The 15,110-nt window shown below is 42.5% G+C and overlaps 1 protein-coding gene across 1 annotated transcript in view; it reads right to left on the reverse strand.

Moving 5' to 3' along the window:
• RYR3 (ryanodine receptor 3) overlaps window positions 1-15,110 on the reverse strand; it is a 663,207-nt gene that overhangs the window by 178,467 nt on the left and 469,630 nt on the right. Inside the window, 2 exon segments of the mRNA XM_075065483.1 lie at window positions 11,446-11,569; window positions 11,729-11,804. Of these exon segments, the coding sequence (XP_074921584.1) occupies window positions 11,446-11,569; window positions 11,729-11,804 (200 nt within the window).

Genomic DNA, 15,110 nt, shown 5'->3' on the forward strand with positions numbered 1-15,110 from the left:
ATACACCTTCCCCTGGAAATTTCCACTACATTCATCTGACAAAGTGAGTATTCACCCACGAAAGCTCATGATCCGAAACGTCTGTTAGTCTATAAGGTGCCACAGGATTCTCTGCTGCTTTTACAGATTCAGACTAACACGGCTACCCCTCTGATATTTCTACAGCAGTAACTGTTTATAATAAGCCTAAATTTCTCAGAGGGATTTTATCCTTTTCCATGAAAATAGTTTAAAAATCATGCACTTCAATATCATGACTTCAGAGAGCTATGATCATATTATACAAATCACAGAATCATAGACTATCAGGGTTGGAAGGGACCTCAGGAGGTCATCTAGTCCAACCCCCTGCTCAAAGCAGGACCAATCCCCAAACAGATTTTTGCCCCAAATTCCTAAGTGGTCCCCTCAAGTATTAAACTCACAAGCCTGGGTTTAGCAGGCCAATGCTCAAACCACTGAGCTCTCCATCCCTCAGAAAGTGTCTTCATTCTGAGCCTGATTCAGTAAGATGCTGGTTACTCAATTTCCACTGATTTCAGTGCACAGTGAAGATGCTGAATATTGCATAGGAAGCAGATAGGGGTCTAAAGTGGGAGTTAGGCGGCTATGATCTAAGTCTGGAATTTAGGTGGCACTGAGATCCTCAAAAACCCTGCTCAACTCTGAAGATGCCTCTAGTGCCTAAATTTGTACCATAAGTTGCTGCTTCTGGGCATGTGCACAATACATCATTCTAGACACACGGGATCCTCAAACCAAGGGAAGATAGGTGTTCCCCCACCTTTCTCACCTGTGGGGCCTAAGCTGGTAGGTGTCTTCAGAGCAGGCCTAACTCTACACAGAATGGCTGGAGACAAGAACCCCTCCTTGCAACCTTTTGCCCATTGGCTAGGATAGCATTAGGCTATGGGATACTCTTTATGGGTCTCTCACAATCTCGCCTGTTGAAAGTATTTTCTGTGTATTAAAAATTAAACATACATGGGTCTAGAGAGTGAAAAAAGCTCATAGCCCAGTGATTAGGACATTCAGCTGAGCGGCAAGAAACCCCTGTTCAATCCCTTCTTCTCATCAGGCAGAGAGAGGAATTTAACTGAGGTCTAGGTGAATGAACTAACCAGTAGGCTAAAGGGACTCATCTTTCCCTCTGCCTAGCTGCCTTTTGTGGATCCCACTTTTAGGCACCTATCTCCCCATGCATTGTATAGGCAGCCCAAGCCCCTAAACTCAAGAGTTCTGGATTCCACTGGGTGCCTAGGAATCTAAATTGTAGGTGCTACAAGACTCAGTGTTGCAAGGCCTAAGTCCCTTTGTGAACTTGAACCTTAAGGTGTTTTTTTTTTCCTTGTGGTACATATTGTTTAAGCCATATCTTTGAGGCATCATTCAGGTTCTCCATTTAAATAAAGACGAATGGGGGAGAGGGGAAAATTTGTATTAAAAAAAATTGACAGGAAACTATAATTGTCAAAAGGCCATGCATTGATTTAAGACAAAAACAAATTAGAATATTCTAGTTACAGAGTAAACTTTCCCTCCCTGAAATTTTCCTGTCATTGTTTGTCTAATTTATTTCCCTCACAGAAGTCATATAGCTCTATCAATTTATGTCTTTGATTTGTTTTTAAAACAGACTTGTATTTACTCTCTTTTATTCTGCTTTACCTCTTTGTTTTGTCTACATTTACTTTGCTGACTATTTTTTCCATCATCACTGTATACTTGTTTATTCTCCCTCCACTGTTAAATGCATGACAGTTTATACATTTCCATGTTCTGCTATTTAATTATTTGATTTTGTACAACCAAATAACTCTCTATATATTTGTTCCATCATGTGGTGTATGATTACAGTAACAGTGAGTATCTGGCAGCTATTTATGCCTTATAGGTCTCTTCTGCTTCATGATCTCTCAGTGTACAATGCAAACAAATAAGTTTCCTTATTTTTCCTGAGGCATAGTGAATATACTCTTCTTGACTTTATATTATGTTATAATTGCTAACTGATTTCATGTAATTTCCTGGAATATCAAGGACTTGACAGCTTCATTAAATGGCAAAGAATCCTTTATCATAAGAAAAAAGAGAGCAGCTGTCTTCCAAATTCATTTACATGGAATGAAAGCCACTTAACTTTAAAGGAACATAAATTGTTTCTAATACGTACCCTCATAAAGCCTAAGAAATTATTTCTATACATCCTATTTCATAAGAACATAAAAGTCCAGTTTTCTTCAAATGTGTTCATTTGAAGAAAAAGAAGTCATCTGTTAAAGCAAAGGCAGATACGTTTATAGAGTACACATACTATGAAACCTAACCAATCCCAATTACAAAGAACGTACCTGTTTTCACCATTTAGCCCTACAGTTGTCTGATTGAACTGGAGTAACTGCAAGCAGGGATTTCAAAAGGTATTATATATATTATATTTTAAAGAAAATATTGGGAAAAGGTTATTGTCTATTGGTGAAATTCACCCAGATACAGAATGCTGCCACAGGGCCTTCACACCACTTCAACCTCACATAGGGTTGTGCTGGACCAGCAGCTGTCCTCCTCTATGTGCTATCAAAAAGATTTCCATGATGCCCCATAGGGTGCAGGTCAGGGGGATGACTGAAGATTAATATTTTAGCAAATCCAGTGGTGGCACCAATACCCCATCCAATTAGTATAGAGGGGCTTCAATTTCTATTCATGTACACAGGCTACAAAGTGACTACTCAAAGGAATGGGGGTGCTGTACCAAAGACTTGCAGTTTGGCTTTGGACTTGGATGAATTTAATTCCAGCTGCTCTGATCTCCACTCAAAGAGCCTAAATATTTGAGTTACGTGGATTTCATTCAGTAAAAATAAAGGACTACAATTTTTAGGGCCCTATGATGTAAACATTTATGCACATGATTTACTTTAGTCATACAAATAGTATCATCACAGCCAATAGGAGTACTCTTGGGAGTCAAGTCACATCAGCTGTGTGTTTATTAGTATTAATCTATTTGAAGCTGAGTCTGTGTTTTCCCTATAGGCATTCATTTTTTTGAAGAACAAACTAAATCTATCTACTTCCTCCAAGTTCATAAGAAAAATGGTTACATACCTGTACTGTAACGGTTGTGCTTTGAGATGTGTTGCACATGGTTATCCACTTCAGGTATGTGTGCACCCAGCACACTGTAGCTGGAGAGTTTTCCTTAGCGGTACCTGTTGGGGTGGCACATGTGATGTGCATCTCCTCATGCATTCAGGTGGGGGCATAAAAGACAGAGGTGCCCCAGCACCACCTCAGTTCCTTTGCACTGGAATTGTAATATAATGGACTCTGAAGCACAGTTCAGGAGAGCAGATCATGCAATAGACATGTGCAACACATCTAAAAGAAAAACAGTTACAGGTATAGAACTGTTTTTTCTTCATCATCTGATTGCACATACCTATTCCATTTCCATGACTCCCAAGCAGTTGTCTACAGAGCAGAGCTTGGAGTCTATTGAAAAACAACTGCAGAACTGCCTTCCTAGAATCTACATTGCTTCTGGAAGCCAATGAAATGGCACAGTGCTTGACAAAGACGTGAACTGAAGACCAAGTCACTGCTCTACACATATTTGGTATTGGAATGTTCTTTTAGAATGCTACTAAACTGTCTGTGCACTTGTGGAATGTGCCATCAGCTTGGAAGGTGGTTTAGAATTTGCAGCATAACACGCAGAAATGCAGATGATCCAATCAGAAATCTGTTGTGAGGTAACCACTTGCCATTTCATCCTCCCTGTACACGAAAAAATATTTGAGGCAAAGAACAACAGCCAGTGAATGAAGTTATTCCTCACTCTCGTTTGAATGTGGTTGGAAAAACCCCCGTAGGTAAATAGATGGTTTAGTTGAAATGGAAATTAGTACCCACCTTAGAAAAAAACTTCAGAGGAGGTCTTAAAGCACCATTATCCTTATAAAAAACAGTATAAAGTTGGTCTGCCAATAATACTTGCCGTTTTCCAACCCTATAATCAGAAATAAATGCCACCAGAAAGGCTAATCTGGGTGATAATATGGAAGAGGGCAAGAAGCTAAAGGCTGAAAATATTAAGTTTAAATCCCAGGGGAAAGTAGTTCTTTAACCTGAGGAAAAAGCCTGGTTATTCCCTTCAAAAAAAATCTGATTAGCAGAGAGCTGGAAATATCAAATGACCTTGAAACAGAAGACGAAAAGCTGAAAGTGCAACAAGGTGCACCCTGAGGGAGCTTAGAGAGAGACCTGATTCTCTCTGATGTAGCAAATACTCTAGAACATCCTGAACCCTTACTTCACTAGGAAGAACATACCACTTGCCTGTCCACAACAAGAAAAGATTCCCTTTGTGTAGGTAACTCTCTCTGGTGGACAATTTCCTATTGTTCAGTAAAGTTCTGCACAACAAGTGACCATTCCTTCCTCCCCTACCCCCTGCCCCAGTCTAGCCACTCAGCAGCCATGTTGTGAGGCTCTGAAGATTGGATTTAACACAAGGCTGTGATTCTCGGAAAGCAGTCTATATCCTGAGGCAGAATCAAGGTCAGTCATACTGACAACTTCTGGAGGCCAGAAAACTGGTGCTGTTGTGTTCAACTAATATTAGAGCTTGAGCAATTAATATTAGAGAAGCATGATCTTACTTTGTTTTGAGAATTATCTAAGGTATATCAAGGGTACGAGAGGAAAGGCGCAGAGATTCATCTTCCACAAACACAGGAACATGTCCATGATTGAACCCAGGCTCTGACCCACCATGGAGCAGAATCAATGGCACTACTTCTTTTGCTTTTTAGTGAAAAGATCCTCAGTCTGTCTCTCCCACGTCTGAAAAATCACTCGTACTATATTGATTTTTAGAGACCACTTATGATCCCTGCTGAAAGACCCACTAAGATGATCCTCCAGAGAAATTTGAATCCCTTGTAGATGAGACACCAGGATTGATATCTTACTCTGAATGCAAAAATTCCGGAGCCTAAAAGCTTCCTAACAGATCTGATCTGGCTCCCCGTGTCATAATGCTGTCATATTATCTGTAAGGATTTGAACAGAGTTTCTCCTTATCTCAAAGATTTTAAGGCCGGAGAAGATCATGATCATCTAGTCTAACTTCCTGCACATCACAGGCCACAGAACCTCATCCACCCACACTGGCTGAGTTACTGAAGTCCTCAAATCTTGATTTAAAAAGACTTCAAGTTACAGAGAATCCACCATTTACTCGACTTCAAGCCAGCAAGTGACCCATGTCCCACACTGCTGAGGAAGGTGACAAACCTCCAGGCTCTCTGCCAATTTGACCTGGGGAAAAGTTCCTTCTTGACCCCCATTATGGTAATCAGTTAGACCGTGAGCACATGGGGGAGAGACCCACCATCCAGACAGCTGGGAACAAATTCTCTATAGTAACTCAGAGCCCTCTCCATCTACTGTCCCATCTGTGGGAGATATTTGCTAATAGCAGTCAGAGACAGGCCATATGCCATTGTAATTAATCTCATCATACCATAAACTTATCAAGCTCAATCTTGAAACAAGTTATGGTTTTTGCCCCCACTACTCCCCTTGGAAGGCTTTTCCAGAACTTCACTCTTCAGATGGTTAGAAACCTTCATCTAATTTCAAGCCTAAACTTGTTGACTGCCAGGTATATCCATTTGTTCTTGTGCCAACATTGGCTCTTAACTTGTATAACTCCTCTCCATCTCTGGTGTTTGTCCTTTGGTCAGGGACCCAGACTTGCACGCCAAACTAAAGAAGACCAGAGTCATAGAAGGAAGGGGAGGGAGAAGGGCACTCCCTTGTAGATGTTTCATTGGACTTTCCACCAGTTCAAGAAGGATATCAAGGATATCAAGACGGATATTACTCTTGCAGGTACATGAATCAATCAATCCAGAGGATGTCATATGGACAACTGATGGATTTTTAACCAGTCTTGTAGACACCTCAGGTGTCACCTAGCATGTGGAGTTACATATGTGCAAGAAGTCATGTGTCCCAGAAGCCTTAAACACTTTCTCACTGTTGTTTGCAGGTGAGCCTGAAGCAAGTTGCATAACTCCAGAATTGCTTGGAACCTGGTCTCAGGGAGGCATGCCATGGCTGATGTAGAGTCTAGAAGCACTGAGAATCACTCAATTTTCTGTACAGGATAAAGGATTGACTTCTCTGTTTTTATAATCAGGTGCAGCTGGACAAGCCGAGTCTGGATTTTCTTGAGGCCTGGAATTCCCCTGAATTAAACAATTGTTTAGGTAGGGGAATACCTAAATGCCAATTCTGTGGAGATAGACAGCTATGATGGCCATGCATTTGGTAAATATTCTGGGAGCTCATGAGAGGGAGGATAGTATATTGATAGTGATGGTGCGATACCAGCATGCTAGATGAAGGAGATGGAGGTGACCTTTTGTTCCCAATGCACTGAGTCAAGCTGTGCAGCCTTTCCTCCCACAGATGGCTCAGTATCATTTTCTTATTCACATAGACCAGGGGAAAAGTTCCTCCTCCTTCCTAGATGTAGTTACCTATTGTCATCTCCTAAGCAGCTATCACACACTTTACTTGGACACTTCCCATCCTTGGATGGGTATCATAGATTTGGCAGTGTACTGCAGATGCCTCAGTGTCCCTGCTTTCAACTGGAGGCACCACTACCACCCTGCTCTGTAGTGCCTCTGGTTCCCTGATAATGATGAGCAGAAACCTTATTTCTGGCTCAGTTACAGCCAGGCTGCTGAGGGAGACAGACATGTCCTGCTTACTACAGCCTGCTGATTCTGCTGCCAAGCCTGGTGATGCCCTGCTCGCTGCGGAACTTGTGTCTTCCACAAACCTGCCAGGACTGATGCTGGCCACCTACCCGGAGGAGACGGAAGATGTCCCATGGTGCCATGTACACCCCGAGTGGAGGATAGAAAGTTGCCCAGGGACAGCCTACTTCAATCTGGCTGTAGCGCTGCCTGAAGCACAGTCAGTGTGTTGCAGCTGGATTCTTCACTGACACAGTGGCGGACCACTCCGCCAACTATTAGGGCCCTGGGTCAGGAACCAGTGGAGTAGGGTGGGCCGGCCCCCTCCCTGGCACCCTACACCTGCGGTGGCAGCCTCCCCGCACCAGGTCAAGGGGCCTGCATTTATCTGTTGTCTGCTAGAGCTAGGGTGCTTGGCTCCTGGGTTTTTGCTCTGTCCTTGCACCAAGGGCCCAGACCTAACTGACTCCTGGGTTTTCACTCTGCCCCTGCCTGAAAGGCTCAGAGCTTAATTGACTAATGTGTTTGCTCTGCACCTCTTTAAAGGGTCCAGTGCTTATAGACAGCTGGGTTCACTCTGGCCCCTGCCTAACAGGCCCAGAGACCACAGACTACCGTGTCTGCTCTGGCCCCTGCCAGAAGGGCCCAGAGACCACAGACTAAGGTGTTTGCCCAGTCCTGGCTTAAAGGGTTCAGGGGCTATAGATGGTTGACTGCTAAGCCCCAGTCTACTGGCCTGGGAGACCCTGTTTTTGCCTAAAGGTCGGAACCAACTGACTAACTGGGGGATCAGCGCTGTTAGACCGGTCGAGACACTAATACCTAACACTGATTCCCCTGATATTCAGCAGCAGTCCTTATGGCGCAGTGAGGCCGTGTGGCCTCCCTCCAACCCAGAGTGGGAGGGACGACTGCCACACCACTACACCCTCTCATAGCTTGGAAATGCAATGTGCAAAGGAGCTAGACCAGAAGGCTAAAAGGTAAAAGATAAAACAAGGTCACAAGAAAATTGTTCATCTCTTTGCTGTTTGGATTCTTGCAAGGGCTGGAGCTAAGAAACAAGAAAGCAGAGAACCCTAAGGTCAACCTGAGTTAAGCCCCGAAAAGACCATCTAATGCTGACAGATTATTACATCTCTGTGACTTTTCAGAACCACAGATTGAACTCATTTGTGCATAATGTTGCCTTCTTGTATCTTTAAACAAGTCTCATTTATTTTTCTTAGTTAATAAACCTTTCATTAGTTTATTACAGGATTGGCTACAGGTATTGTCTTTGGTGTGAGATCTAAGGTACAAATTGATCTGGGATAAATGACTGGTATCTTGGGACTGGGAGCAACCTGAATATTATGTGATTTTTGGTGTAAGTGACCATTTATCACTAAGTATACCTTGCCTGGGTGGCAAAATAGACTTGAGAGCCTAAGGGGACTGTATGTCTCCAAGGTAAAACTGTTATAGTGATCCAGAAGTTCACATTTGTTACTGGCTTGGTAAAATCTAATTATAGAACATATCACCAGTTTAGAGTGTCTGCCCTGCTTTTTGACACTCTGCCCTGAGGTAGGCACTCATGGTCATGAGCCCCTCCAGACAGCATGACAATGGTGACTCCCCAACCCACTCCATTTTTCTTATAAACCCCTTAATTTGAATTGCAACTTCAGCATACTTCATATCTCCTTTTTTTCTGAATTTCCTCAAACTTCTTTCAGGGATCACTTTAAATTTTTGCAATAATTCTTTTTTAGATAACTCTCAATCTTTGTAGTTCTCTCTGTTCATATGGATGAAAGTGACTAAGGCCTTCCCTAGCAGAAGTGGAGCCAGACACTGTACCATGTCTTCTTGCCCCACCTTATTCAATTCACATCCCATTTCAAAAGCATTTAGAAATACATTAATGTCATCCCCTTCCCTAAAGCAAGGAAACAATTTGGAATCTATGTGGTTCCCCTAGACTAGGCATATGAGGTCTGGCTCCAGCAACCAGATCAGTTTTGCTGGCACAATCTCTCCATCTCGAACTGACGTTGATGCTCCTTCTCTCTCTCTCTCTCTCCAATCTTGCTGTTTGACCAGGGGCAAGCACCTCTGAGTTGCTGTTTCTCCAGGGGCTACAACAGTGTACACCAGTTACCAAACAGCCTTCACAAAGCAAAGTACATTTATTCTTAGGGCAAAGCATCACACTGAAAACAAAAACTACACCAAGTCTGAGACGCTTAGTAATAAACATACCAGAAATTGCCTTTCAGTCTTATGAGCCCTACTAGGCCTAAGTGATTCCATCCTTTTAGCAAGATTGAGGCTTCCCATTGGACAGAATGTCCTGTCCATTTTCTCACTCAAAATGAATGCCCTGAGTCCTTTGTCTGTCTCTTCATCTTTGGAAAATCCATTCTGAACCAGTATGTGCAAACCACCCGTAGTAGTGCTGCTTCTCCAGAGCTGGTTACAACCCTGGGGTAATCACCCCTTATTGTTTTTAGTTCTGTAAGAGCTGGGGTAACTCTTCCCCATAGCAGTAGCAGATTCACACAGCTATGAGGTAGCTGTGGTAGTGCACAGAATGGACTTCCATCTTGAATGGTCCCTGCAAGTCTTCTTCCTTTGCCAAGAGTCAATATGGGAGGGTTTAGGCTTCTTAAATCCCACAAAATTGAATCTTCCAACCTCTTTCATGGTTGGCCTCATGCCCTACTTCCTTCAATGGCAGCTCTATAAACCTTGTATAAGTGTACCTTCTTGTGCACATTGGACATGACCCCATTTTTGCAGCTGTCTTGTTTTTAACTGGTGCAAGACTGCAACTTGGCAGGATCAGCTAATTTGTTTGTGACAAAATCAACCAATGGATGTTAAGAGTATGCCATAAATTTTGTTGAAAAAAAATGCTTGGTTTCCTCTGCTCAGCTATTTTTAATAACCATTTTTCTGCTCCATATAATAGACATGCCATCACGACTGCATTGAACATTCATCTTACTTTTCACACAGACATCCTGTCACCAAAACAGAGGCCACTGAAGACGATGAAATCCAGCATGTAACTTTGTTGGACACAGAACCCTCTGCTATCAACTGCCAGTCTTCAGCGATCTTACTTTTCCACCATTCAGAAGGAGACTGTCCCTCTCCCAGGTGCTTGCAAAGTCATCACTACTGATAAATGGTGTCTAAGCACCATGGAACTGGGTTGCATGTTCCAGTTCTTTTCTATTCCTTTCCCCTTCTACACCCCTCTTCAGCGACCCCTTCATGTGTCACTACTTCTTTAAGAAATCCAACCACTTCTTCATGTAGGAGCTGGTAACATTCCATAAAGTAGTTTCTTAACCTTATGTCCCTGGATTTTTGCATTCTCTTTTTAAAAGATTACCAACCACAGCACTTGGCTCTATTTTGCCTTGGTGAGGGCCACATTAAATAACGGGTATAAGGATCACTGTTCAGGACAGACCCCTTGCAAGTTAGAGAGTGCTTAAATCCAAGAGACTTGGATATAACCAAACTGCCCAGTGCCAGGTGAAACAATCACATAGAAAATAAGAAATAAAATATTCCCAAGTGGGAAACAACAGGTAATTAAACACTAGCACTATAACAACTATTTACAAGAAGAAAAAAAAAAAGTTTCTTCAGAGGAAAAAAGGGAAACCAGAGCAACAGCTCCTGGAGAGCTCCAACAGTGCTGTGAGAAGGAGCCGAGGGGTGCTGGGATGGTTTCGCTCATTATTCCTTGGCCTGGACGTACAAGGAAAGGCATAGTGCATGTGCCACCGTGATGGGTACTGCTAAGGAAAACTCTCTTGGCAAGTCCACACCTGAAGTGGAAGACACACGTAAAATCATCGGAAATGGAACAGACATGTGCAATCACTTGAAGAAGAACCCCACTTACCAGACCATTTTAGTTTACAAGAAATACTGAATGCCATGAAATATACAAGGCCTTAAAGGCTCTTTGTCAGGTAATGTCTTATTGAATTTTTACAAAAAGAATATTATTTAACTTATGAGGTTCTTCCCTTCTGGTATAATAATTCATTTTTCAATGGTTTGGCCTCATGGAGTATTGCAATGATTAATTATTTATTTAACCACAGAATAAGTAATTCCCTAGTGTTCATCCTCCCCTCAGATAAAATGATGCATATCATAGAGTCTTTTGTAAGTTCTGCCACTTTACATAAACAAGATATGCAGGGATGCACACCGAAGAGTACATTTGTCTTACAGATTAAACATAACCCTACAGAGCAGTTATAAAAATTCAACTAAAAGAGTTATTTTATGCATATACATTTCTATAGCATTAGGCCACAAAGCCTATTTCCCTATGATCTTTACTGACAACTGCTAGGTGTTAATTTATGAAGTTTTGAGCTGTCTGCATTGTTTGGTTTAAATCTTATTATATTTTGTATTTGTCACAAACAATAAATCTTACCTATTTGTGCTATCCCTAAATTAAAAAGAAAAATAATTTTCTATGTTAAGAAAGGAATGGAAATTATAATTTTCTTTTCGGTACAGATAAAATACAAAATGGTAATTACATTGTTCATAATTAACAGAAAGAGTAGTGAGAGAAAGGAATTAGCAAGAATGAAGGTATTGGTAAGGACATATTTTAAATAAATACACAGCTTACCTAGATACAACAATGCCATTCATTTGAAGGAATTTAAACAGCTCTTGTGCCTTCTCCCGGTCCCGAGATTTCTCCTTGGCTGTCAAGGTGTCATAAGGTACCAGTAAAGGATGACTACCTCCTCCTTTGGAAAATTGAGAGAACTGTAAATTTTTCTATTGTAATGTTATTTTTCAAATTTAAAAGGGATCTACATAATTTACATTGTCGTACGTTGTCTCCTGTTCTTTCAGACTCTCCCCCTTCCCTCATTTTATTTGTGGTTCACCGATTTTATTCTTACCTTTGCTCTCCAATTCCATTTTTTTCTTTTTGGCCCAAATGTTATGATAGTTTTCTGCCATTACCTCAACCATTCCCTACAACACCACAAAGAAAAGGCAAATCCAAAGTTAAAAAAGGTGATAGAATAAAAATTTAGCTAACACTATTCCACATAAATACACTTTAAAACTGAGTTGAACTACAGAAACCTTGTAGACAAGATACCAACTATTTTATCTCATTAATTAATTTTATGTATATACAAAGCATTAGCCTCAAGAGAGACATTATTTGGGTCTGACCCAGAATAACAATAACTGAAGAGCAAGTTCTGATCCAGAGATATTTTCCAGCATGAATCAATGAGTGCTTAAAATCATTATGTTTATAAACAAATAAATAATATTCACTATGTGTATTATCGTAATACCAAGAAATCGTGGTCATTGACCAGCACCCCTTTGTTTTAGGTGCTGTGCAAACACAGAAAAAATACAATCTCTATGCCAAAAAGCTTAAGTATAAGATAAAAGACAACAGGTGCAAATAGACAGATGGGGAAGTACAAGGAAACAATAAAACAATATTGGACAGCATGACTGACAATGGTTTCAGCACATCAGTAGCCTAAATGTTGTCAAGTTATTGTAAGCATCATGGCAAATGAGAGTTTTAAGGGAGAATCTGGAGGAGGATAATGAGGTAGCTTTGTGGTTGTTTATAGAGAGCTCATCCTAAGCATATGGGGTGGCATGGGAGAAAACACAAAATAACTGTTTGAAAATTTAACAAATGGATTATAGAGGTTGGCCTCACTGGCCAGTCAGAGGTGAGAGTTGACATCTTGATAGTGAATGAGAGGTGATAGGTAGGATGGGGATAGATTGTGAAGACAAGAAGTTACTCGCCTTGTGCAGTAACAATGGTTCTTTGAGATGTGTGTCCCTGTTGGTGTTCCACTCTAGGTGTTGGGGCATCCTCGTGCCAGAGATCAGGGATTTTTCGCAGCAGTACTCGGTCGGGGGAAGGGGGTGCACCAGAGCTGTCCCGTGCAGCCGTTGGTGCCTCCTGTAGTGCGTGCATGCCCAACTGTCTGCTCTGTTCCTTCTCTACCACAGAGCTTGGCTGTGTGAACTCTGCAGTAGAGGGGAAGAGGGTGGGTAGTGGAGCACCCACAGGGATACACATCTCAGAGAACTATTGTTACTGCACAAGGTGAGTAACAACTTCTTCTTCAAGTGGTGTCCCTGTGGGTGTTCCACTCTAGGTACTTGTAGAGCAGTACCCCACCAGGGGTGGCAGGGGTTTGGAGTTATGTATAAGTGTGTGATGAGAGCACTGTGAGGCCAACAACAGAATCTGAGATAAGGCCCTGGGTGATAGCGTAATGCTTTGCAAAAGTGAGCTTCGATGTCCAGGTTGCAGCTCTAAAAATATCTATTAAGGGGACATTGTTCAAGAATGCAATCGATGTTACCATAGCTCGTGTTGAGTGGGATCTGATGCCCATGTGGAGTTCTTTGTGATGCAGGTGGTAGCAAGTTTAAACACAGGTAGAGACCCATTTGGAGAGTCTCTGGGTCGATACTGTAGAGCCTTTGGAGCTGCTGTAGAGAGGAATAGTCTTGATGATTTTCAAAATGGTTTAGTTCTGTCCAATTAGAAGGCTACAGCCTGTCTGTCTGACATCTAGCATATGTAACATTGCTTCTCGAGAATCCATATGTGGCTTGGGATAGAAGGCAGGTAAGAGTATCATTTGGTTAATATGAAAATGTGTAGCTGCTTTGGCCAAGAATTTTGGGTGAGGACGTAACATGATTTTGGTCTTTGGTAAGTACCGTGTATGGTGGTTCAGCCATCAACACTCCTATTTCGCTGACACGTCTTGCAGATGTGATTGCCATTAGGAATGTGACCTACATTAACAGAGCAAGCAGATTGCTAGAGGTTCAAAGGGTGGTCTTGTGAGACATTTGAGCACAAGATTGAGATCCCATGGTGGTGTAGGTTGGTGTACTTCTGGGTACATGTTCTGTATACCTGCAAGAAAGCGCCGTGTAATCGGGTGAGTGAATATTGAAGCCCCTTCTATCTGCTTGTGGAGGGCCGTGATGGCAGCCAGATGTACTTTAATAGAACTTATGGCTATCCCCGTTTCCTTCAGTTTTAGTAGGTAGTCTAGGATCATAGATAGAGGGGCCTTGGTTGTGTCCAGCTGTTTTTGCTGGAACCAAAAGGAGAATCTTCTCTACTTGTGGTGGTAAGTATTTCTAGTGGTGAGGCAATGGCTATTTAGTAATACCTGTTTTACTTTCTCTGAGCAGTTCAATTCTCCAGGTTAGAACCATACAGGAACCACACTTTGAGATGGAGCTTCGCTGGGGCTGGGGCTGGGGCTGTCAGGCCCTTGTTCTGGGACAGAAGGTCCATCTGTAAGGGCAGCAGTTGTGGAGCACAGACTGCTAGATGTGACAGGTATGGAAACCAAGTCTGTCTGGGCTGTGTGGGGACAATGAGAATGATGTATGCTCTGTCGAGACATATCTTGAGGATGACCCATGGGATCATTGGTATTGTTGGGAAGGCGTACGTGAGTGACATGTTCCATGGGATGAGGAAGGCATCCCCTAATGATCCCGGTGCCAGGCCTGCCCTGGAGCAAGAGTGAATATTTGTAGTTTGTTGCTGAGGCAAACAAGTCAATTACTGGATGACCCCATTTTTGGAATATCATGCTGAGAATACTGTTATGGATTTCCCACTAGTGTTCCTGTGAGAAGTGCCTGCTAAGATTATCGGCTGCAGTGTTTTGGCATCGCAGTACGTATGACACTGTGATGTTTATATTGTTGAGGATGCACAAATTCCATAAGTTCATGGCTTCTACGCATAGCGAGTGAAACCTGGCTCCCCTTGGCAATTGATGTAAAACATGCATGCCACACTGTTAGTGAGAACAGAGACTGAGGTCTGCCGTATGAGTGGGAGGAAGAGGTGGCATGCATTGTGTACCTCACAGAGTTCCAGGAGATTGATATGTAGTCGGGTTTCCGTCGCGGACCTCTTGCCTTGTACGTTGTGGTGACCCAAGTGGGTGCCCCAAGCTATCAGGGAGGCATCTGTTGTAACAGTCACTGACGGGGGCGTCCTGCTGAAAGGGAATCCCTGAGCATACATTCCCCGGTTGTGCCCACCATTGTAGGGAGAGGATAACACTTGATGGTAGTGTCACGCATCTGTTGAGAGAGTATTTGCTGGGTGCATACACTGTGCTCAACCAGTGCTGCAGACAACGCATATGGAGTCTGGCATACTTTACGACAGAAGTCATAGCTGCCATATGTCCCAGAATCTGAAGGCATGTCCTCATTGAAGTTTGTGAGCTGATGGTCACTGTG

This window comes from Chelonoidis abingdonii, chromosome 4 (genome assembly GCF_003597395.2).
Source record: "Chelonoidis abingdonii isolate Lonesome George chromosome 4, CheloAbing_2.0, whole genome shotgun sequence".
Lineage (NCBI taxonomy): Eukaryota > Metazoa > Chordata > Testudines > Testudinidae > Chelonoidis > Chelonoidis abingdonii.